We start from the raw sequence: 26,898 nt of genomic DNA on the forward strand, positions 1-26,898 counted from the left end.
CGAACTGGGGTACAAGACAGAGGTGCAGGAGGTGAGAGGCTTCACCAGAGGCAGAGAGGGGAGCAGAACAGGCAAGATTCACTTACACTGCTGATGGAAGCATTGGGCAAGGCAGGAGAGGTCTGCCACACCAGATGGATCACCCCCAGGGAGGGGATTAACACCAAAAGTGGCCTAAGGCTAGCTTGCAGTGCTGCTCTTTAACTGGCTGTGCCTCCAGGGAGGGCCAGCTGATACATCTTAAAGAAGTTTACTAGCTGATAAGTCTCCAGCTTTCTCATATTACCAGCTCATAATTGTCCACATGTAAATGCAAGCCACATTTAAGCTCTTACCTCTCAAAAAATGGTTAGAACTGAATAGTTTTAGTCTTTTCTCAAACATGTTGTACAGTCCTGCCCATAATAAACTTGCAAAGTTAAGGTTTATAGCAAATAAGCAATTGAATGTACCCAAAGTTTAAGGTGCCACCAGGGTCAGAATACTTTGGTGTGTGGTTAAGGAAAGCATTCTAGGTGTCAGTCAAAAGAGAATGTCCACTGCCCTGGATCCCCAATGGCTGGTCCTGGGAAGCTGAGAAGGGTGGGAGAAAGCAGGGCGGTTATTGTGAAGAGGAAAGGGTACATAGGAGTGAAAGTAGTTAAGCTAACAAGACTCAGGACCAAAGCTGAGCAGAGACCTGCTTTGGTCTACAAATGAGAGCAGTAAAGTCCAGACGAGCCCTTTGCCATTCTTAGATCTTTTAGGAATGTATCTCATACACTGAAAACTGACTGACAGTTCCTTGACAAGTTTCTTGAAATAGAGCTTTTGGGATAATCTGAACAAATTACTGTTTCCTTTAGTCAAAGCATCTTGAAATGTAGATTGGACATCATTAAAGTTAATGTAGATACTTAAATTCTCCTTCACTTTACAGAGAAATGGATTTTTCAGATCACAACTGAAAATCAAAAGTCTACAATACCAGTAGTCCCAAGAGAGGAAACGTTAAAAAACAACTCGGAAGGATGTCAATCTGAATGGCCAGAAACATATATTTTCTGTTTGGCTAGAAGGAGAGGGGGAAGTGTGCTGTCATGCTAGCTTTTAAAACATGGTGGGGGTTACCAATGACGAAGAAAAGACAAGATGGCATCTTTGGACAAAGATACATTTTATCAATTCCATTTCAGTGTAGCTAGCCCTCAGCTGCTTCTGAAACAGAACTCATCTGACAAAGAAAAGCTATACTAAACACTGTTTCATCTCATAATTGACTGTGCTTATGAACAACCCATGCAAGGGTGAGGGTGCATTAGCAGAAAGTAAGCCCAGGCCACAAGAAAAAGTGACAGTTGAGGAACCCAGGGTCTTTTTGAGGATACTCCAGCCGGCACTTCACAGCACCCACAGCCTCTCTTTAGTCCATTAGAAATAATCACTTCTAAGTGGACCATCATCAGTGCCAGTGTGATTTTTCTTTTTCTTTTTTTTTTTTTAACATTTACTAAAAGCTTTTCTCTTGGCCCACTTACATTTTTTTTCTTTTGTTTCTAAGTAACTATTTAAACCCAACTCTCTTTATTTTGCAGTTAACTGACTTGAAAAAAAATCTGATTTGAAATTGGGTTTACAGATGGAGTTCTTCTTTCCTTCTGCACACCCCTCCCCCAATACGTAGAAACAATCACTGCATATGCATTAATGGGAGACCCATTAGTGGCACAATGTTTCGCACTTCTATATACAAAAAGGAAAGAGGCCTCACTTGGAATGAACTCTTTTTGTACATTTTTTTTTGGAACAAATAGCTTCCTTTTAAATTCAGAAATGCAATGGTATTGAGCCCTTAAATTGTGCTCATCTAAAATGTTTTACTCCCATCTTCACTTTCAGAGATTATGATCAATTTTCCCCCCAGAATGAATTATTCAAATTGTGTCCAGTCTACCGAATTCATAGAAAAAACAATGTCTTAGCACTTTGGGTCTATTCAACTCACTTATCACTTGGCACATTCTGGCTAGTACCAACAGAAATACTTTCATTCAACATATAATTTATTCTTACAAATAGAAGACAAGCTTCTCAAGTAAATAATATGTAATTCACTCATTCATTGAACCCATTTTTGAATTTCTGACATGTGCTAGAGTGCACTAGTTACTTGAGAGGTAGCCAAGAAATAATAAGACAAAAATTCTTGCCTCCATGGAGTTTATATTCTAGTGGAGGATGACAGAACAGGAATAATCAGTGTCATAAAAATGTAAATTATAAATATGCTGGAGGATGATAAGTGTGACAGGAATAAATAAAACAATGTAAGATAAATCTAGAATACGAAAGGAGAGGACTACAATTTAAAATGGGTTGCTGACAATAGATGTGAGAGCCAGTCCTGGGAATAAGCAAATGAGCACTATAGGAAAGTGGGTGCTTAAAGAATAGAGTTGCCTTTATATGACTCCTCAGCATATAGCTTTGGATATGTAAATTTGGGATATCCACTAACATTCAGAGAGATGACAGTGCAGGCTGTTGGGGGGATAAGAATGTAGAGATCCAGTGGGGTCTGGAATAGAATACTTATTTGAAATTAGTACTAGGAAAGTGGGTGATGGCTCCACAGAAGTGAATGATTAAGAGAATGAGAGATAAGAGACAGCCTATAAGATAAGAGGAAAACTAAACATGTGGGGAATCCTAGGAATCTAGAAGAAATTCAGTCAAAGAAGCAGGGAATAATATTGCTGATAAGTCAATTGCAATGAAAGTGGTGCTTGACCTTGGAATTTAGCAAACTTGAAGGTCTTCGGTAATCTTGATAAAGCAGTTTCAGTGAAGTGGTAGGTACAAAAACCTGTTTAGAGAGAGCTTAAATGAGAATGGGAAGTAAGGAAAGAAAGACTGTGAGTAGACACAAATATTTCTAGGAACTTTCTCAGAAAGTAAAATGGTGGGAAAGTTAATACAAAAATAAATAATATTCTTGTAAACTAAGAACAAATGAGTACAGAAGACAGATTTGACAGTGCAGGGTTGACAAGGTGAATTATGGGCAATTTTTAAAATAAGAAGGAAATGTTTATTTCTTGTAACAAGTGATAGCAGAGCAGTCTCCGCAAAGGAGACCAGTTTGTGATTGCTTTGATAAACCAACTTGGTAGATAGATCCCCCAGAGCAGACTGAGGGGTACTCTGAGACATGTATACGCACTCTGTATGGGTTCTGCCATCTGCCACAGAAAGACAAATCATACTCTTAGCGTGAAACAATTTTAATAAAGTAATTTGCACAGTGAGAGACAACTTGGAAGGATCGTTGTTTCCCAATAAAACACCCCAAGTTACCCACTCCCTCCTAGGTAAAATACTCAGTTGAACAAGGTTGGCCCAAGCAAGGCCACTGAGGCCAAAAAGCTTGCAACAATCTAGGGCATGTTCTGGCAGAGAACCATAGAAAAGGCGTAAACCAAGCAAGGCTGAGACAAAAGGAGCAAAATCAAAGCACACATTAACTTAAAGGCTACCATTGTCATGGTTCTCTCACCCACATCTTTTCTGAGTATCTCTGCATGACTCAACTGCAGATATCTCCTTCCATATTCCCCAAGTTCCTAGTGCAAGTCCAAGCAGAGAAGCAAGCAAAATTTCTTCTTCACTTGTCACTCTGCTCTGTGTGTCTCCTTCATGTCTTCTTTAGGTCTTCCCTAACTTTCCTTGCTGCTCAGCTCCAGCTGCTCTAGGTCAGGGAACCTAGAACCTCCCCATTTTATGTAGAATACGCTAACAGTTCCTCCCTGTAACAGGGAATCTCTATTAACTGATTCTTAACACTCAGGTAGTTAAGAGAGTCCTGTTTGCCTTACAAAAGAGGGAGAGAAGTGAATAATGCATGGAGGGCAGGACCAAAACTGTTCAAGAAGAGGAGTATGTATCACAGCCAAGGAGAGAAATGTTTGGATTTTGGGAATGTGGTATGTCTGTGATATAATCTTATCCCCCTTCCCCCCCCCCAATAACTTGTCAGTAAAATTCTATTTGTAGATTTTATTGTGGAAAATGTCAAATGGCTGAAAAATATCTCAAGGTTGTAAGCGGATTTAGAGTGAAGGCATGGAAAGACACATCAGGATTGCACAGACTCCCTCTACCAGACCTTTGTCATCATCCCTGGAAGCTCTCACAAATTTTAGACCAAATTACCCTTTCAGAATATTGTACCTTCCTCATTTTCAAAGTCTTGCCTGGTTGCATGTACTCCAGGCTCCTGACTTACTTACCTCTTTGGTTCATTCCATCTGAGATGTCATCCTTGCCTAGTTAGGGGCACAGACTGGTTACCTTTCAACTCTCAGCTTTCAACATCATATTTCCTCTTTTGGTGCCAAGTAAACTGAACTTGATTTCCTTCATAGTCACATACTGTCATCAGTGACTTTGTTCATTAAATCACCACTACCTCAAGTTTCTTCCTCTCAAGGAATCAAGACCAACTCTTTGCCTATTTAACTCATGGTTCTTTAAAATTTCATTTTCTTCTACCAGTTTTACCTGCCTCAGCACTTCCTTCATAGCAGTGCTTACCACGATGAATAGCAACTATGGGTTATTTGTCTATCTACTATAGTGAGCTTTGAGGTCTCTGTCATCCTGAGATCTTTATCATTCTGTGTACTTAACATGTGGTCTGTATATATTAGCTGCTTAATAAATATTTATCTAAAGTTAAATAAGCATGCAATACCAAAATTTGTGAATACCAAGCAAGGTAGCGTAATAGTAGCCCTAGCCTCATACAAAGAATCTCAGAGTTCATCTGCTCTGAAATGAAATTCATTGTATTTCTATTACCACAACTATACCAAGATACAACTGCAATCCTAATGTTTGTAATGTTCTGTTTTCTTTGACTGCCCAGTCCTCTGCTGGAACTCAAGATTGTTCCTAGACACAATTAATCTAATTAGGGTCCTCCTTCTAGTTTAATTTCTTCTGCTACATTTTGTTCTCACTTTTGAAATCCAGGAGTGGAACCTATCAACATTGAGGCGCTGGCCTCAGATCTCTAGAGCCTGAAGTCAGATTATATGATATCTGCTTACACTTGATGCTCCAAATTCCTCATCTTACTCTGTGACACATGCTAGCCCACATTAAAGCAAACCCTGTTTTATATGTGCCCTCAATTTGGGAGAAAAACTATTCAACTGCTACATTAACTCAGCCCTGTTACTTCTAACTTTTATTTCATTGTATTTCTGTCTACCGACATGTGAGTGTCTTCTCTGGGAGGCCTGGCTATGAATTTATTCAGATTCCTTTACCATGTGTCTGACGTTGGCTTTTGTCTTTACATGCTGCTTCTGAACCATTCCACATGCCCAAACATCTTTCCTGTTTTCCTTTTCTCCTTACTCTTTGCCAGTCCTTATTCTTCACCTTGATTGCACAGCCCACAGTTGTTCCTATGTTGACAACATTACGGTTTAATTGCAGTTTTAAATTTTATCAAGAAGTTGGAATTGCACGTGGCACATATATGGGTATTCTATGTCTGGGGGTTATTGACTTTGATCTTAAAGTGTTCTGAAAACTATAGCTAAGGAACATTAGATAAGTCATGCTCATCATTTATAGTTTTGCTAAAAAGCTGATAGTTTTCAGAGTGCTTCTGACTATCTGACACTTATTTAGTACCTAGCTCATCCCTGGAGTTTCAAGTTCATAGATTTTGTTCAATTTTCCAAGATAAATTCTAACACATTTCCATAAAATAAAATTGCTAATTGCATTTAAGGTTTGAGTACATGGCCTGCAGAGTCTGTATTATACCCAGAAAATGTGATACATGGATTTCTGGTAAAGCAGGACATTTTTGTAGAAGCATACTACACCTACCACTAATATAGCTAAATATTCTTCTTAAGGCAAATCATTATCAAGATATTTTGTCAGTTTTGGCAAAAAGAAACAGGACAGTTCAACCTAATTGAGATCATTTTACTTCCTATTCTAAAGCACAATGAATGGCTCATAAGAAAAATATAGCTGTACCAATGAGTGAAAATTCCTGCTCTACCACTTACTATATTTAAGCCATTTCTCAGTTGGCTCAAATCCCTGTTCCTCGTTTTCTGTATAAAGAGGGAAAAAATCCTTTCAGAAAATTGGGTAAGAATTAGTAAAACAGAAGTTTCATACATAAAAGTGGTCATAAATATTATCAAATGTCATTTTCAGAAAGCCTGAGTTGAAACAATTAATAAATATTTTTGTATTACTTTTTTATGTTTAGAATGAATATCAATGGACCATAGATACACAATGAAAGGTAGTTATTGATAGAGATGTAAGATGGTCTCATACTGATAAGGAGCAGGAACAAAGAATGATTTTAAACATCTGAGAGTGTTAAGGGTGGGGTGCATACTAGTCTTGTCACATTCAGTGGCAAGTACATACTACTGCTTAGCATTGGTTATGAGAAAGGGTATGCAATGCATCAACTTATTGTTTAAGAGGTTTTAGTAGAAAAGGCTTCCTCCATCATCTTAATAAGACTGAGCATTTTTCATTTGATTTATGAGAATATGGAAAGGATTTGAAAAACAATAGAAATGGCAAATATAATCAGAAAGAAAAGAGAAAATATGCAATATAAAAACTGAAAAAGTAGAAGAGCTAAAATTAAAAATAGTTTGGAATAAAAAATTTTCTTTTACTTTTTAAAAGAATCACTGTTTACTGTAAGATTTTTATTTTATTTATTTTTGCACAGAAAAACTGGGGTGTAAGCCATAGAGGTGTGTGCATTGGGGGTGTGTGTGAGAGGATTCACCAGAGACAGATGGGGAGCAGAACAAGCAGATCCACTGAAAAACAGGAGAGGTCTGCTGTGCCCTGTGGGTCAGCTCCCTGGCTGGGGATTAAAGTCAGGCCACTTTGTTTCAGAAAGTGCCATGGTAGTGGTAGCACTGAGGCTTAACTCTTGGGCCACTGGGATAACACTAGAATAGAAATTTTAAATTAAGATATATGTTTGAGTAAGATGACAGGTTTTCATTTGCATACAATTCAAACTGTAGTGCAATTCATTGTTCTCTGTAGGTGTTAACTGTCACTGCCTGAGCCTTAAGTAAAGTATTTTGGAAACACCTAGAAACTGGGTTGTTCTCTAAGAGTTAAAACTGTGAAATCAAACCATACTGAGTAAGAGTGAAAGGTTGCAGTGCTAGCTTCCTGCCCTGGAGGTGATCTACATGGCATGTCAGACCCCTCCTAACCCACCAGAGCTCCCCTCAGCAGTGTACTTTGTCAATCTGCCTATTCTGCTCCCCACTCTGTCTCTGGTGAATACTCTCACTGCCCCTGCACCTCTGGCCTGTACCCCAGTTCTGTATGCATAAATAAACAAAACCTTAAAAAAAAAGACAGAATCTTTAAAGATTTGATTGATTCCTTTCTGAAAGTACCAACATAAGCAACAAATAAGCCCATCAGAAAGAGGGCAGTTGAGTTTCTTAAAAACAAAGCAGTCTAGGAAAACACAGATGACATACCAAAATTATTCATGGGAAGTAAATTCTTAGCTGATTCACTTACCAGTAAGATGAGCCTTACTATTCTTGGATACAAAGATTGAGTCTTGGAGTTAGAGAAAACTTCTTGGATTTGAATCTGGTTTCTTAAATACTTGTGACTTCATAATCTATGGGAATTTGACATACTAACAGTGATCAGTATTTTTATCTTATCTGAAAATTGGGGCTGATAAATTGTACCTCTTCCCATTGTATTTATGGATAAAACTTAAACCATTGTAAATGCTATATACAATTATGACATCATTGGACCAACCCTTTGTTAAGATTCCAAGCTAAAAGTAAGTGACCTGCAGATGGTGATATGTTTTCTCATAATTTGAGAATGCAGTGGACACACAATTCCCATATTAACATGCCTTTGACAGATACATTTCTCTTTATAAATTAATACATTGGATTTCTGGTGTTATATGTCACTATCATAATCTTGATTAATGTGGGTCAATTATGTTAGCAATGCAGCATATGTTTCAGAAATGTCTTTCAAGCAAAAGTAAAAATTCAAAAATTCAACACACATTGCCTTAGTTAAGGGTGTAATTAAATTTGGTGAATATTCTTCCTTTAAGAAGTTGCTTCAGGAGAAATAAATAATAGAGAATGCAAATAGGTATATGGTAAGATATTAGTCAAAAATCAAGGCACCTATGCTGATAGTCTAATAAAACACAAGACATTCTGTCTGGTAGCATCTTACATTATTTTAAATTTCCCTAGGTTAACACTTATAAATCCATATGTAGGAATACCATCAAAGTGATCTTTTAATATTCATATCAGTCTCCTTAAAATCTTTGGTGATTCCATAGAGGGCAAGGAAATTGTATCTAACTCCCCAAGTCCCCTGCTTTCCTCAACCTTCAGAGGTGGAGTCCAAGCTAATATTCATTAAGGTAAGTCTATGCCTCAGACCTCAGGTGATTAGACCAAGGGTTAACATAGTTGAGCCAATTATGTTTTCTCTCCATGAGTTTGATATTGGGATGAGAAGAGATTAGTTGGTCTCTGCCAACTGCTGGACCTATGAAAAATAAACTCAGGAGTTAAACCAAAGGGTGGACATGTCTCCTGTGTGAATTATCAAGGAAAGAAAAGCTGGTCTGTTTAGAAAGATAAGAATGAAGCAGATACACAAAAGAGTCAGAAGAGAAAGATACTGATCTTCATAATAGCCCTGTTGCTACTTGTTTCTGTGTCTAAGGAGTAATTGAATACCCACACTTAGGTTTCATGAACCCACCTGAGTATTTTAAATCAATTCTCTTCTGCTTAATCCAACCTGAATTGTTTGTTAAATACTCCTGACTCCAAATATCACTTATGAAGTATATACATAGGTTGATTTTGAAATTTATATACCTGAAACAATAATTTTTAAACATTTTATTTTTTTAAATTTATGCATATAAGAACAGGGTTCTAGGTCAGAAGTGTGGGTGGTAAGAAGATTCAGCAGAGACAGAATGGGGAGCAAAGCAGGTCAATCTACTGAAATACACTGCTGAGAGAAGACAGGAGATTTCTGCTGTGCCATGTGAGTCAGCTTCCTGGCCTGGGACCAAACTCATGCTGCAGTAGCTGGTGATAGCTTGATAGTTCCTTAGCCTCTGTGCTACCAGGGTGGCCCACACTTATATAATGTTATAATGCAATGTTACATCAACACAACAACAAAAACAATCTCATATGATGCCTTCATAACTGGACCAGTCTTACCTCCTGTCATGTCACAGTTTATGGTTGACTTTTCAGCACTAAGCAAATAACTCAAAAGATTTTTTACATACTTTCATACATGCAGTTTCTTCTTCCAATAGCCAATTATCTTTTCTTCACGCTAAATGGTTACCCATCCATAGGCATTCTGTAACAACTACATTTGTTGCACTTTAGAGACACTTATATCCTGATTTGTATGTTTGACTCCCCGCCATCCTATAATCTCATAGTTGACATTTACTATTTATATTTAAGTATTTCACTTCAGCATTTTCAATTCAAAGCACTTAACATGTGCACTCATGTACTCCTAATACGTTCACATCTTTCAGCTGTTCATAATATTGGATGCATGTTCAATGAGCACGATTGCTGAAACCACTGGGAGTTGGTTTTCATTCTTTTCTGGGACAAAGAAAACATAAGATCTGAGCTCTTGAAGAGTCATATCCTATTGAGCATTCTCCCCAGCATATAGTAGCTCTGATAATTATTGTTAATCATGGGCCTAGCTCATGAATGTTCTTAAGCTGTTTCATCAGTGTCACACTTGAAATCATATTTGATGTATTAAGTCTGAAGATAAAATTGAGAACAGCAGCATCTTGGGACAGAGCCAAAATAAGGGCTGTGATGGATCATTTGCCACTTCCTAACTGCACTGACCTAGACACAAGCGGGGATTAAACAACAGCAGGCTACCTAATCAGTCAGTGTCTGGAGAGCAATGTTGGGTTATCACAAGATGAGAGGGCAGTTAGCATGACAGAGGGCAGGTGTACATCTAAACAGGGGTATTTGGAGACAGAGGAGGCAGCAAGATGGTCATCAGAAGTGAACAAGGAGATGTTATGGTTACACCGGGGGTGAGACTGTAACTTGGCCAGAACAGCAGACCATGGAGTGTCTTTATTAAAGGATGGCAATGTTATGAAGGACGAGGATTATAGAACTGTTTTAACAAGAACTCTTCTGGCTATGCTTGCTGTCTTGGTTTCATTATAACTTATTTACATAAGCCCCTTCAAGGATCCAGTTTAATTTTAAAAAAATAATAAAGTGACTTTAATTTTAAACAACTATGAAATCAAAATATTACCAAAACTCTGATCACAAACAGAGCCCTGGTTAGAGAATTTTGAAAATAATGCTGTGGGGCATTTCTGGATGGTGCTTTTATTCCTTAATCCCTGTGAAGAAATCCCTTAGTATTTTTGGAGCTGAAAGAGCTCACTTTCTTTCCCTAAAGCCCATAGAGGCTTCTAACTTCAACCTTTCCTTTCCCACCAAGTAATTCCATTCTGGACCAGCTAGAGTCCTTAGGATTTTGACAGAACTTTTGAGGAAAGTCTCTGAGCGCTTGATATTCTGTTGATCATTGGTGCCATCGAGTGAGAAATGTTGAGGGATAATATAAATGTGAAGGCAACACTGGCGGAAGAGAGAACTGAGAATTAAAGAAACAATTATGGCCTCCAACCTTGTCTAGAGTTTATTTTTAGTCATGAGAGGTATTGAGTTCTGTTTTCACTTAGAGTAGTATGAACTAGGTCTGCGTGTTTTACCAAAAGAGTCCTGACAATTACAAGTGCCTTTTCATTAAAATATTCAACTTTTTGCCTGCTCTATCTCATTACACCAGGCATAGACCCACATTCAGCAGCTCTGTGCATTAAACAAAGGAAAAAGAGATGGTAGGATGAAACTATGACTGGGCCACCCCAGGACAAAGTCACTTACCATGGCTGTGGTGGCCCATGTAGGCACAGTGCTTAAGGCACCTTGTCTGGAAGTTAGTCACTAGTGTGCTTATCATTATTATTATTATTTTTCATGAAAGGTTCTAAGAAAATTTTAATGGTAGTAATCAAAGAAGAAAATGCAATATTAATTCTATTGGCCTCTCCCAAATGGAAACATTCTGATTTAGAAAATGGACTTTACAGCACAGGGATTTAGACCGGAGGTATCAAAGGCCAAAAGGTTTTAGCCTTGGCATGATCAAGAGCATTGTTAGCTTTTTAATAATGACATAATTACTTCTTCTCATAACGGAGAGAAAAAACAGTGACAACGTATTTTAGTATTGATTTGAGCAGCTTTAGTTAGGCTGACAGCCTTGCCTCCTGGGATCACGTTTATACTACAGGAAATGCGTTATTTCAGTCTATTTTCTGAGGCAGGTTGTGCCCAGGGAGGAGTCCCAGTGGATGGTGTGGAGTTAGGGCCGCAGCTTGGATCCAGTCTCAAGCATATGGTAGAAGTCCCAGCACTCTCTGTCCGCTTTGTCCCTTTATCCCTGTTCACCCCATTCCAAATCCAAGATTCCAGTTATGTCCCTGAGATTCTACCTGGTAGGACACCTTCTTCTCTCTGTACTATTTTTGGATAGCTTTATTTTAATGGATGGTTGTCTGGCAGCATGTCTCCCTCATTTTGGCCTAGAGAATCACAATCCACTGTTATAAAGGACCCGTGCTTGGAATTCCCTGTGTACTGAATCAAACCTAAGGATTCACAACTGCTGTGCATGGTCCCACCTAGTCACTCATATAGGATCCAGGCCTATTCTAAATCTGTTCTGTATTCATTCCCACCTTCATTTCTTAAAAGGGTGCAGAGCAATGTACTCACAAGACGTGTCAATAAGCCCTAAATCTGTGACATGCTACTAGACATATAACTATGCATGGACAATGTGAGTGAAGAGGCTTTTACAATAATGCATTTGAAACATCATAGTAGCGCTATTAGAGTAGCAGGCATTGGTAGCTCTCTATATATATCTTGAAGGGAGAACAATACATTTTATCAGATAAGTTGGATGGGAGATATGCTATAAAGAAAAGAATCAAAGGAGATGGCAAGATTTTTTTTCTTTTTTAAGATTTATTTATTTATGCTTACAGAACTTGGGATATAAGCCAAAGGTATGGTGGGTGAGAGGATTCACCAGAGACAGAGTGGGGAGCAGAACAGGCAGATCTACTGAAATACACTGCTGAGGGGAGAAGTGGGTGGGTCAGGAGAGATCTGCCATGCCATGTGGGTCATCTTCCTGGCTGGAAATCCAACTTGTGCTGCAGTGGCTTTGGAGAGCTTCTTAATGTGGTGCTTTAACCCGTTGCACCACCAGGGAGAGCCCGATACCAAGAATTTTATCCTGAGCAATTGGAATGGCAACGGTGGTAATTACCTTGTATAGAGACAGCTGAGAGAAGAATAGTTTTAGAAACTGGAGAGACAGTTTTGTGGTGCTATGTAGTATCTGCTATATACCAAAGTATAGATATTGCGTTATCCAGGAACTTCCAAGGACACCCTTGCTTCTGATGTCAGCTGCAAAGTTCTTTAAGAACATCTTCACTTATTTTTAAGAATTTATTTATTTTTATTTATGCATAGAAGAACTGGGGTGCAGGTCCCAGAGGTGAGTTGGGATGTTTAAGGATTCACTATAGATACAAATGGATCCACTGAAAGACACTACTAGTGGAATAGCTGTTGCGACAGTAGAGTTCGGTTGCTGAGCCGTATGTGGGTAGCCCCCTGTCTGGGAATCAAATTCAGGCGGTAGCAGTGCTAGTGCTGAGACTTAACCCCTACACCACCATGGAGATCCCATCTTTACTTTTGTATCAACTGCAATTTCAAAGGTCCCTAAGAATACCCTGAAGTTTCATAATTCTCTGTAGAACAACTCACAGAATGAAAGTATTTATATTCACTATTACAATATATATTAATTTGATAAAAGGGTGTAGATTATTAAGGAGAGAAGAGGCATAGGATGCAACGCTCAAGAGAAGTCTATACTCACAGCTTCTAGTTGTTCTTTCTCAGTGGACACTTGGGCAGTGTTAACTTTTTCAGGTAACAATAAGTGGCCATATGCATAGAGCATTGCGGGAAAGCTTACCTGGCTCTTAGCATCCAGAAATTTTATTGGGATTAATTATGTATATATGACTCACCGCATGCTTGACTGACCTAGAATCTTCAGTCCCGCCAGAGGTTGAGCTGTTACCACAGGACCCACTGTCCTTACCATAAATCACATTATTAGGCTATCCTGTGCAACATAAGGCTTCCAATAAGCCGACACTTTTATCAAAAGTATACCAGTCACCTCCCAGGAGTCAATAGCAAAAGCCAAACCCCTCTTAAATATGGCTAAGACTTTACTACACAAATGTCAAATAGGAAAGTGAACTTAGGAGTGTAGGAGTTCAGGGGAGAGATTTAATTTGGGAGGCATCAGCATATAGTTGAAGTGTTAATTAGGATCCTAGCAAGAAGCAGAGTTTACTTGTATTATTGAAGATTTTAATGAGACCATGCACAAGATTGCAGGCAGGTTTTGGGGAGCAAATAGGATCTATTGAGGCGCACACATACCAGCAATCTCTGGGCTCTGAGGGAGAAGTGTTTACCAGAAGCCAGTGAGAGAGTTAATATGGGCCAGAGACAGTAGTTAGTCTTCATGTGAATCAGAATATTTGATTTTCCTTATGTGGTAGTAATTACTCTCTTCACAGTTTATAGACAAGAAAACTAAAGTCTAGAAAATTTGAGTACCATTGGTCACATAGTTGGTTATAGTAGAATCAGCATTTAACAACTTGGACTTTCCATCATCTCTTATAGTAGGTGATTACAGAGTCCTCTTGGCTTCTAAGCCCTCATTGCTCTACCCCATGATATTCTTTTTTATCAATAGTCCCATTCGAGATATTTTGCACTATCTGACATTTAGATACAAACCTCTGTCATATTTTAGAAGAATGAAAGGTAAAACTACAAAATGGATGATGAATTTAAGACATTCAAAGAATGGATATATACCGTCCATTTTATATGGGCTATTTGATGGGATACCTGCAATTTAACTTATGTGGATATCTTTTTTTTTTTTATCCAGAGGAAATGGTCTTTAAACTTCAGGAATGCCTTTTAATTAATTACAACACTGGTGATGCATTTTCCTCTATTGACCTTAATTGGTCTCTCTACCTCCTTCAGTGTTCTGAAAATGCCAGTTTCATCTGAGTTTCCTAATAAAATAAAAGCAAGCTGAAAATTTTAAATATTTGATCAGACTATAAATTTTTACACTCTTAAAATTGTTTTTTGGAGGCTCTAAATGCCAGAATTTCTCTTTGAACTTATTGAGTGCATCATAGTACAGTGTTAGCCCATAGTTCTCCTAGTTTATAGAAAAACTAGTGCCTAGAATGTACGGCCTGCACTGTATTATTTTTCCACTCTAATTCATAAAATGTTGCTATCAATAAAACATCACTGTGAATAGAATGTGATGACATTAACTCATCGGGAGGGTACTAATATAGGGAAAACCAATGCTACCCCACTACCCACGATCTAATTGCACATCCAACCAGGTCCCTGAAAACAGACCTGGTCCTAACAGCATTCTTAGTACAGGGCTTCAGGTCACACTGAGAAGCAGTGCACACTGGCATGTGAATTAAAAGTTCATTTGCCACTGGTTTCTAATATATGAGGCTAAAGTTCTTTCACATTTTTTGAATTTTGACTTCCTTTGGCTCTGTAACACTAAAAATACAACACATTTCAAAAAGAAGCTCTCCCTTTTTCTAAAGTTAGTCTTTTAACTTGAAGATTTTTCAAAAAGATCAACACTCTAATTTTACTGTACATAACTTTCCCTCTACTAAGATGAAAACCATATGGAAAGTTTCCTCTCATCTTTCCTTTATCTTTTTCATTCTCTTTCCACATCCCAATTTTCTTTATTTCCCTATGCTGATAAGTCTATCCCCAGAAGAGAGAAAGACTTGAAAAAATTGAACATAGAATCTACCTACCCTAAAATGGGTCTAAAAGTGTCAAAATATCTTTTAGTTTTTCTTATTGTGAACAGATCCCTTCTCTATCTTTACAGCATTGACATACATTTCAAAGTTCATAACTGACATACATATTCTATTTAGTTTTCTTCAAAACACTTAAGTAGTATAAATGAAGCATCATAAGAAAAAATAGCTTTTTGAAACATTGTACATTGGCCTCTCAGTGAATTATCTTTTCTCAACTTAAAAAAAAAAATGAATGATGAAGTGTTGACTGTTGAAGAATAATTTTTGTACAGTTTATTATACAGTGTGTTTGGAGATTGGGGGGAGTCTGGCTGCACAAAGACCACATTAAGTAAAATGATAAATTAACCTGATGAGTAAGCCAGGTGGCAAAGCGTCGTTTGTGTGGCAGCTGAAATGGATACATAGGTATGGGAGGAAACCTGGGACTCCCTTCCGAGCACTGGGGGAGGCTGGGTCTGCCCATGGAGAGCTGGTGTGATTGATCTCTTCAAAAGAAAGTGCCAGCTGGAGTGTGCATAAATGGCTCCTTCTGGATTCTCCTTAAAAGCTAAATTGATGACAACTTTTGAAAAGAGCAGCTCAGACCTCCATCCTCTCTATGCTTAAGATAAACCTTGATTCCAGCTACTGTTAAAATAACTGAAAGTAAAAAACAGTTAAATAAAAATGTACACTTGGTGAAGGAATTAGAGGGAATAGAATGTTACTCATCTACCAAAATAAAGGGATAATTGCAATGTGGTGCTTCTTTTTGTTAGAAGATTTTCAGGTCCCATCTGTGCAGATTGTTTCTTTTTTATTATCATTGCATCAACTAATTACATTAGAGTAAAAGGGGGCATTTTAATTAAGAGACTCTTTTAAGGAGTTATAATTTACTCTTTCACTAAAGTAACTTAAATGGGTGCCAGATTTGTTAAAGTAAACTATATCTCTGAAAATTGTTTGGAAATGGTTCTTATTGGTTGCATTTTCAAGAAAATAGATATTAATCTTTTATTTCACCTAATAATTGGCTCATTTTATTTTGCCAACTTTACCTAGGGACTAAAAGACTGGAGTACATAACACCTTCTCTATTATTTTGCACAGCTTATTTTTATTTAATTACAAAACTCAGATGAAACTGACATTTTTAGAACACTGAGGGTGGTGGGAAGACCAATTGAGGTCAGTAGAGGAAAATGCATCACTGTGCTGTAATTAGTTAAAAGGCATTCCTGAAGTTTAAAGACAAGTTCCTTTGGATAAAAACCTTACCCACATAAATTAAATTGCAGGGGCCCTCCCTGGTGGTGCAGCAGGTTAATGCACAGCACTAACTAAATGGCTAAACCCACTTCCGCATGAGTTCTATTCCCGCCTGCCCCGGAGGAGACCACATGGTGTGGCAGACCTCTCCTGGCCCGCCCGCTGCTCCCCTCAGCAGTGTACTTCCTCGATCTGTCTGTTCTGCTCCCCACTCTGTCTCTGGTGAAGTCTCTCGCCACCCCTGAGCCTCTGGCCTATACCCCGGTTCTGTATGCACAAATAAATAAATCTTAAAAAATAAATTAAATTGCAGGTATCACATAGCCCATATAAATGGTATAGTTTATATACCATTAAGTACATCTTCCATTTTGTAGTTTTACCTCTCATTCTTCTAAAATATGACAGAGGTTTGTATCTAAATGTTATATAGTGTAGAAATCAAAGTATCTAGAATGGAACTATTGATAAAAGAGAATATCACGGGGTAGAGCAATGAGGTCTTAGAAGCCAAAAGGACTCTGTAATCACCTACTATAAGAGATGATGGAAAGTCCAAGTTGTTAAATGCTGATTCTACTTTCAGTGGTTAAGTAACTCCCCATATTTCTCCTAACTGATAGACAGTAGAATCATTTTTACTCCAAAAACTGAATGTGAAAAGCACTATAGAAACAAATTTTGTAGACAATAATGTGGGAGTCAGTAAGCCAGAGTCAAGCTCTATCTCATGCTTGAATAGATAGTATTATTTGAATCACTATTTCTGCATGGAACAATGCCTTACACATTGTAGACCCACAGCATATCTATGTTAAATGACTTGCTGAGGACAATTCACTCTTAATCTCACACAGGAGATGATAGTTCCTCCCAGCAGCATTTGTTGTTTTGTTGTTGTTGGTTTTAATTTTATTTTTAGCTCCTCAATATTATTCCTGAGGGAAGGTGGCAAACTGAAATCTCTTACATTAATGTCAGCAGGGATGGATATCTGTAAAGAGAATAAATATTTATTGTACCTGATGGCTTACTTAACCATACATATGAGCTCTCAAAAAACTTGAAAATGCTTGAATGCTTGGTAATTTATACTTAGGATAAACTCTACAGGTAATATTTGTGGATTTTATCCTTTAGTAAATTTTGATTCTTTTTTTATATGCTGAACTTTTCATTTCAAAACAGCTGGGCCCATCTCTAGCTACATAGGTGCTTTTCAAATGGTAATGAATTAATTTCTTATTTTTTTGATTAAATTTTTGGTGTTATGAGAGTTTCAGTTTAAACTAATATTAAGATAACTTCTAAGAAAAGATTTAGTAACCAACATGTCTTTTAAAATAACTATATTCAGGGCCTTCCCTGCTGGCACAACAGGTTAAACTAAAGTACGATAAAGCAATCCAAAGCCACTGCAGCATGAGTTCAATTTCTGGCAGGGAGGTGACCCACATGGTACAGCAGACGTCTCCTGACCCACCCACTGCTCCCCTCAGCAATGTATTTCAGTCGATCTGCCTGTACAGCTCCCCACTCTCTTCAGTTAATCCTATCATCCCCCTCACCTCTGCCTGTACCGCAGTTCTTGTATGCATAAATTAATAAATCTTAAAAAAAAAATCTATGCTCTTTCCATGTTACCAACTACCATCTAGTAGGTTCTTTTTTGGTCTTTTATGTAATAATATACAAATAGCTTTCTCCTATAAAGAGAAGGGAAAATAAGGCAAAGCTAAGAGAGGTATAATACCTTGTGCAAAATTATTCAGGTTTTTTTTTTTTTTCATTTTCTTTTCTTTTTTTTTTTTTAATTTTGATTTATTTCTGCATGCAGAACTGGGACATGGGCCAGAGGTGCAGGCGCTGTGAGAGGATTCACCAAAGATAGAGTGGGGAGCAAAACAGGCAGATTGATAAGGTACACTGCTGAGGGGAGCAGCAGGTGAGATAGATAGGCCTGCTGTGCCATGTGGGTCACTTCTGGGGCCAGGGATTGAACTTTCATTGAAGTGGCTGTAGCCAGCTTGTAGTGCTGTGTTTTAACCCACTGCACCATCAGGGAGGGCCTCAAATCATAGACTTTTGAATTGAGATTCATAACCAACAGCCAGCCTGTCTCTGCCTGTGATAGATTTAATTCCCCCAATTTATATTTGACTTGCACATAGTCTTCTAAGGTAACTTTGTTTTCTTCAGGCAACTAAACTTGGCAGTTTATAAATGCAGTTTGATTTGCATGTGTAGATAATTTTATGAGAATCATAGAAATTTTGAGTTAGAAAAAAATTAAAGACAATTCAATTTTAGTTCTCATAATTCTATATTTTTAATAATTTTCTAGGACTTCTATGTAATTTGTAGTATGCTATACTTACTATATTTGCAATGATATTTTAAAATATTAGTTCATTTAATATCAGAAAATTCATTGACGATTACAGGATTAGCATATTTGTATGACATATCTATATTTTCCAATACAAAAGAAGTTAGGTTGTCTATTTCAGAATTAGCATACTTGAATGATAAATATGTATAGTTTCCAAAACAAAACAAAAAAATAGTTAAGAGTGACATTGTTTTATTTTATTTTTTAAAAAGATTTATTTATTTGTGCATACAGAAATGGGGAACAGGCCAGAGGTACAGGGGTGGTGAGAGGATTCACCAGAGAGAGAGTGGGGAGCAGAACAGGCCAGCTGATGAAGTACACTGCTGAGGAGAGCAGCAGGAGTGTCAGGAGGGGTCGGCCCCACCTTGTAGATCACCTCAAGGGCAATTGGGGTGAACTGATGGACAAATGGCTTAAACTTCTTAATGCTGTGCTTTAACCTGCTGTACCACCAGGGAGGGCTCAAGAGTGACATTATTTTATATTCACTAAGTCTCCTTAATATTTGGCCTAGTGGGAAGTAATGATGGCTCCATATTCAATCAGTGTGATAACACATATGTTACAGTTTTTTAAACATTCCACTGCACATATGTAAGAGAATAAGCATAGTATATGAAATAACCTCATAGTTATTATTATGAATATAGTTAAACCTCAGGAGCCCTTCTGAATGGTACAGGAAACTGTGGACCACACTTTGAGAACAATTGATCTACACAAGACTATCATTGAATAGCTAGGTCAGCATGGTGTCCTGTAAATCTATTACTGAATTAAAGGTCTGATGATAGGTTGAAAAGGAGAAGGTACTTTTCTACAAGAGTATTAGATTTGATTAGGGTGCGTACTAAACTATGTTGTGTAAATAAATTATAATGGTTCTGAGGGGGTCTATTTTTTACCTCCCACTCCTCTAATGCCACAACAGTCCTATTGAAACTGTCCTTCTCTGGACTGACAGTGATCTTGGGTGTAAATTAAATAAACTTTTTCTGAAATTGTTTGATCTCTTTGCTAACAACTCTAATCATGGCTGATCATTCCTTTCCTTTTGAATCTCCCACTAACTTAACCCACCTATCACACTTAGTGGAAATACCCTCCCACATCAGATGCCCAGGCTAGAAACCTGAGAAACTTCTCTGACTCGGTGGTCTTTTCTAATGTCAAGTACTGTCTACTACTTCCTCAAAGAGTCTCTCTCTACTGCATCCACTTCTCTTTCTGTTCTCCTGCCTGAGCACACACCTTTTCTTTCTTAACTTGCATTATTATAACTAACTTCTACTTCTTCCTTCCTCCAGTTTCAGCTCTTCTGATCTGTTTCTTTATACTGAGGCTCTTAGTGATTATTTTGAAATACATATTCCAGATGCTCACTCCCCTATCTATAAAGTAACTCATTAGGACCGCTGAAGGAGTCTCATGCCCTCTTTTTATATACTTGTCACAACTTTTTCCTTATGTGTTAAGTCTTTCATAGGCTCTTTCATCTCCATGGTAGTGTATAAAAACTGCTTATTTTGTTATCAGTTTATTCCTTCCTTGCTTCCTCTTTTTATTCAAGTGTGAACTTAGATGCAACCTTCTTTAGGGTAATTTCCCTGAGCACTCACATTTCTGAGTCAGAGGACGCTGTGACATGCTTCTTCAACAAAATGTACTATCTCTACCAACATACAATTTGTCACTTTTTATCTATAATTGTTTTCTTAACAACCTTTCTTCAACGGTACATTTTTAGGATGCTTTAGCAGAAACTTTGTCTTTTATCTTAATTGTACCCTTAATGTTTAGAGCAGTGCCTGACCTTAGTAAACATTTGTGTGATACATAAGTAAATAATATTGTGATCTTTTGTTTTCTCTTATTCACTTAATCTTTTTTAATTACGGTTTTCTGATTTAGCCTTCCTAATGAAATTGGAAAATATTTGTTGAGTTATTTTATTAGTATTTACAACTAGTCACTATATTAACCTACCATATTACTGCCATATGCCATCCTATTACTATAACAAAATGGTTCACATGGTGTCTTTCATATTAATCAGACCTACCTTAGGAAAGTTGATCTTACTCAGAAAAATCACCTGGGATTTGTTAAAAACATACCTGCATGAATGCTACCTTGAAGATTATGACTTGGGTATTTAGATTATAAACAACTTTATAGATTACTTTCATATTTTCCAAAGCTTGGAAGCTACTGCCTCATTGCAATTATACTCTTCATTAATTTATAAAAATAATTAAACAGGGTTACTACCATTTAAAAACATATTCAAATTTAGTCCTAGGACACCCCAATATGTAAAGAAATGTATATTCTTTTATACACATTTTGGATTTTTTTTGCTCAGTAATAAGAATATTAAATATTTTTACAAATAATGCATTCTTAATATTTCATAAAACACAGTAGAGCAAATGTTTTTAATTATAAAAATAAGAGGTTTCTTATGAGAAGACACTCTTGCAGTAGTAAGAAGTAACCACTTATAATGTGATGGGAAGAAAGAGAAGAAAGCTATGAAATTAGTTATAAGAGCAGTTATTACAACCTTATGAAAGAACAGTCAATCTCTCTATAGAGTCTTTGGGATGATTATAAAACCAATATCAAACTCTAGTTAAACATGTGTTAAAAGTTCAAATACTTACTTTTACCTTTGTATAACTCAGTGTTAACATCTGAACCATTCTGTTTTCATTATGTACATCTAACCTAGGCAAAATTGTGTTATAATTAAAGGGTACATTTAAAGTACATTAGTAATACATTATAAACTTTACTATTGTTAGAAAATATTTGCGTTGTAAAACAAATTGAAGTAATAGTATTATACTGTGTAATTTATGTAACTATTATTCAAAGAATTATATTGTATTTATTTTCTTACATCATTGGTCTTCCTTCAGGTAGAGCAATTTTTAGTTCCCATAATTCTCCCACCACTATAGCTCCCACAAACCATCACCATAGTCCCTTCCCCATTTACAGAATTTTTTTTTTTTTAAAGATTTATTTATTGGTACATACAGAACTGGGGTATAGGCCAGAGGCTCAGGGGAGGCGAGAGGGTTCACCAGAGACAGAGTGGGGAACAGAACAGGCAGATCGACAAAGTACACTGCTGAGGGGAGCAGCGGGCGGGTCAGGAGAGGTCTGCCACGCCATGTGGTCACCTCCGGGGCAGGCGGGGATCGAACTCATGCGGAAGCGGCTTTAGCTTCTCAGTGGTGTGCTTTAACCCGCTGCGCCACCAGGGAGGGCCCCCATTTACAGAATTTTAAATGATAAAATTTTAAGATAGTTTACAAAGAATTAATTACATGGGATACTATTTTATTTATTTTTAATTTCCTATGGTAATTTTTAAAATAACATTAATTTTTACTCTAGGTAACCTCAGTTTACGACAGAGTACACATTCACATCCCTTCAGATACATGTTACTATCGCACATCTTCCATGGAAGCACCCATAATGCTTCTTAGGGCCCCCTTGCCCGTTTGCTCACTCCCACCACCTTTTCTTGGAGTCTCAATTCTACACTAAGATTTCTAGGGTTTGTTTTGATTTAATTTTTGTCTGTTCCTTTGCTTTTTTTTTTTTTTATTGGACATATGAATGAAATCATTCACTATGTGACTTTCTCCCTCTGACTTATTTTGTTTAGTATAATTCTCTCCTGTCCCATCCATGGTATTTCAAATGCCAAGATTTCAGTTTTTATTTTTTAACAGCTCAGCTCATTGGTATTCCACAGTTTATATATACCACATCTTGGCCACTCAGGTTTCCATAAGTTGGTTGTTGTAATGAATACATGATTGTATATATCCCTTTGAATTAGTGCTTTTGGCTTTCTTTGTGTAGATACCTAGGAATAGATTTGCTAGGTCATTTGATGGATATATTTTTAATATTTTGAGTAGTATCTTTACGGTTTTCCATAAGTACTGGAGCACTCTACCTATTTTACCAACAGAGCATGTTGGATCCCTGTTTCTCCACACCCTCCCAACATCTTTTTGATATGGGACATTCTCAAAGGAGTGAAGTGATACCACCTTGTGTTTTGATTTGCATTTCCCTGATGATAAATGATGATGAGCTTTTTTTCATGCCTGTTGTCCATCTCTTGTATTCTTTAGAGACTTGTCTAAGTGTTACATTTAGATCTTACTATTTCTTGGTTGGGTTACTTAGTTTTCCATTGTTGAGTTGTATGAGTTCCTTGTTGGATATTGGATATTTGCTCTTGTCAGATGTATGGTGTATCAGTATTTTCTCCAATTTGGTAAGGTATCTTTTTGGTTTTTATGATAGTTTCTTTCACTGTGTTGAAGTTTTTTAGCTTGATATAATGAAAATATATTTTAAAATAAAAAAGTACTATACATATTATTTGTATTTTTTTTACATTGTGCAGTATGAAATACTGAAAATTAGTCATGTTGTTAACTGTATTAACTACACTGCAATTTAATGAAATATATGTAGCATTACATATATAGTGGTATATATTATTTATTTAAAAATTGAGTAAAAAAATTCCCCAAATTACCTTTGTTCTAAATAACATGATTTCTACTATACACAGATTTTTAGTTATAACAAGATCTATTTCTGTTCCCTTTTCTAAGGAATGCAACAGATAAATTAAAAACAGGTACAGATTAGTTATTCACAAACATTTTCCATTGCTATCTTTTTGTTATACTGACCTACTTCATACTATTATGTAGGTTTTCAGGAAAAATAGATAAAGAAGTAAATGTAGAGATGAAATTGAGAAAGGTATATAGGAAGGAAATGTAGAAAAAGAAAAAGGAAATTGTTTAATTTTGCCCAAGTTAGAACTGGATGGTTTTTATTTGTATTATACTTTTACAAATAATCTGTATTTGTATTTGTATATAGTAGTTCTTTGTATTTGTTTTTAAAGGGTCTTATTACTTTAATTTTCCATAAGGGGATAAATTTGATGATTTGCCTCTGTTATTTTAAAGTCTTTATCAGTTCCATGACCTACTGAAAATGCATGTATTTATTTGTTTTATTTTTGAAACATATAGCCAGAAGCTACTTCTCCAGGAAAATTTTCATTTTATGAATGCTTATGATTATATTTATTTCTGATGTTAATTTATCTAGAAAACAACGCAAAAGGAAGTTATTTCCTAAATTAATTCAATTATAATTCAGGCTAGTGAGAGTCTATTTTACTAAGGAAAGTTGTTTTGCACACACACACACACACACACACACACACCAAATTAATAGGTCATTACTTATCTAGTAGGAGGTAACCAGAATTTCTAACAATAGAGAATAATTACATAAATTATGTTCACTTAAACACATGGTATTCAGGACAAGTTAGAACAATAAACACTCCTTTAGAATGAGCCACAATGTATTGTCACAAAGTTACTATTTATGTAAAATGTAAAATAAAGCTCTAACTTAAATATAGAAATGCACAGAAAGAATATGTCAAGTCACTAATAGTTATAATCTCCTAAGAAGGGAATTGAGGTATGTGGAGGGAGAGTCATGTATATCTTTCATAATTTAGGAAGTAGTTTAAAGAATTTGAGAAGTTACTATTTTATCCATTAAAAAAACAAACAAACAAACAAAAAACTGGGCATAGGAATTATGAAATAGGCACAAGGGATGATGGTCGAAGACTATGGAAGTCCTGGAGTGGGTGTAGTACATCTGAAAACATGTGACCTAAACTTCTGATTCATCTACAGTGTTATAAACTAATGTTGCCTCAATTAAAGAAAAAAATTTAAATTAGAGAAAAAAATTTAAAAATTAAATTAAAAAATTAAAAATATATATATTTAAAATGACAAAACCATGAAATGCACTTTTACAAGAGCAAGAAATCAGGCATTAAAATGAATTTGTTTTATGGTCTTTTCATCCACTTTACTTTTCTTTAATATCTTTTTTTCCCCTCTGTTTCATTAAAGGTCTCATTCGTTTGCAAGAGCTCATCAAAGCTCCATCAAGGTATAATCTTCGACTTAAAATCCGTCAATTACCTGCGGATACAAAGGATGCAAAACCCTTACTAAAAGAAATGAAAAGAGGAAAAGAGTTCCATGTAATTTTTGACTGTAGCCATGAAATGGCAGCAGGTATTTTGAAACAGGTAATCTTTAAATTACTTAAATTCTTAGTTTATTTTTTACTATTTCTGCATTTAAAGTTTGATTTTTTTTAATTAGTATGTTACTTTATACAGTTTAAAAGACAGAAAGCCAGCTTGATGTCATTTTCTGTTTAAAAAAGTCTGTAAATTGTTTTTAAATAATTTCAAACAAAAGAATGGTAATATTGATGATCTTCAATGCAGTTTGTTTTCAGTTATTAACTTATTTTCAAGTGGCTAAAATATTATTTATGAATGTTAATATTAATTAAGATAGGTATTTCTATTTTGTACTAAAATTACAGAAAGAGCTAAGAGTCAATGATTGAGCAACTCAAACATTGAAATCAATCTAAAGGAAAAAAAAATTCTATTTCATTGTCATCTATTGTAAATTTGTTTCCAGATATTTGCTTTTTTTTTTTTCACTATCACCAGAGCCAAATAAAGAATGAACTATCTCCACTTTATAAAGTAACCAAATCTTATAAAAGTGTCTATCAGCAAAAAAATAGCATACATTCATATCTACCACGTGACAAGAAGAAATATTCGGTCTAGCATAATCTTAACCTATATGAAAAGATAATATTAAATCAATCTAATGAAATAATTATTTGTAGTGGAACTGCCTAAAGTTATTTCACCTTTTCAGATCTAATAGCACACTGGAAAACAGTAGCTATTATTGGTTCATGTCTTACATATAAAAGAACTGATGTAAGGGTTAAATGACTATGTAGTAAGGTCATATGGATACTATGTAATATAATTTGGATTTCAACTCAAGTCTTTGGGCTTAGCTTTCAAAATTCTTTATACATGTTGATACCACAGTACTTGGAGATTATTCAACTTTCTTAAAATATCTTGTGTGTAGGATAAAATATCTCTATAGAGTAATGCCAATTCATATGTCAAATTTTATTGCATAAAATATAACTACCAGCAGTAAATGCCTGTTATAGCATATTTAATTTATTAAACAGATGTTTGTCCATTGTTAGTTTCATGCCAGTAAAATATTTAATTGGATTTGGAAAATTGCTCTAGTGTTATATTTGGGTAATTAAGTGTATGAGGATTGTTTTTGTATGCTTTTTGTGTGATTTTTGAGGATTGTGTTTGTGAGGGTTATGAATAAAATGATATAATAAAGTAAGTACTGAAATCTTGAGTAAGGAATTATTCATATAATACCAAGACAATTCTTGATCACATTAAGCATACACAGACTTGGAAAGAAAAACTTCTGTTTGAAGTAAGTAGCAGTCTATGATTTGTCACCTTTCTCTAGGCTTCCAAACAAGTATGTAAATGACCAATCGTCTTGTTTCTAGAATAACAAACTTACCTATTTTGCTATTTGAGAGGCAAGAGTACCCATCATTGTTGATGAGAGAATTCATTCTGCCCTCTGTTGATCCAGACATTGTTTTATACTTGTCTTTATGGTGTAACCTACTGTGTTTTCAAAATAAAAGCCAAATGAAAATAATATTTAAATGTATATAAGAAAATTACATAATTTTAGAAGTACTAGCAGACCAAAACTCAGAGCAAAGGTAAAAGGAGAATATGAAAGTTAAGATGAAGTATAAGTGGCATTATTATACAGAATACATGTTTTTAGATCCTTGTAACACCCACAGAAGATACATAAGATAATATTTACAAGGTCTTGCCATGTCCCCTCCTGCAGCGCCTAAGTGAGAAATCCTTAGAGCTTGGCACGATCAAGGTACCGGGCATATGGGAGGAATACATGGCCCTCCAGGAATAAAAGAATGACTGATTCTTGAATGGTCACTGTAACTTTTGATTTGTTTCCTGATTCTGCTGACACACAACGTACTGAACCAAAGAAATGTTATGAACACTGTGCTTCATTCTAAT

General features: G+C 36.1%; 1 protein-coding gene across 2 annotated transcripts in view; it reads left to right on the forward strand.

Moving 5' to 3' along the window:
- Positions 1-26,898, forward strand: part of GRIK2 (glutamate receptor, ionotropic, kainate 2) — a 567,868-nt gene that overhangs the window by 232,506 nt on the left and 308,464 nt on the right. For both annotated transcript variants that reach the window (XM_004673729.2, XM_012722222.1), the window contains one exon: positions 24,821-25,002. In XM_004673729.2, the coding sequence (XP_004673786.1) occupies positions 24,821-25,002 (182 nt within the window). The remainder of the gene's footprint in view (positions 1-24,820; positions 25,003-26,898) is intronic.

The sequence above is a fragment of the Condylura cristata genome, unplaced genomic scaffold (genome assembly GCF_000260355.1).
Source record: "Condylura cristata isolate star-nosed mole 26May11 unplaced genomic scaffold, ConCri1.0 scaffold00001, whole genome shotgun sequence".
NCBI classification, from domain to species: domain Eukaryota; kingdom Metazoa; phylum Chordata; class Mammalia; order Eulipotyphla; family Talpidae; genus Condylura; species Condylura cristata.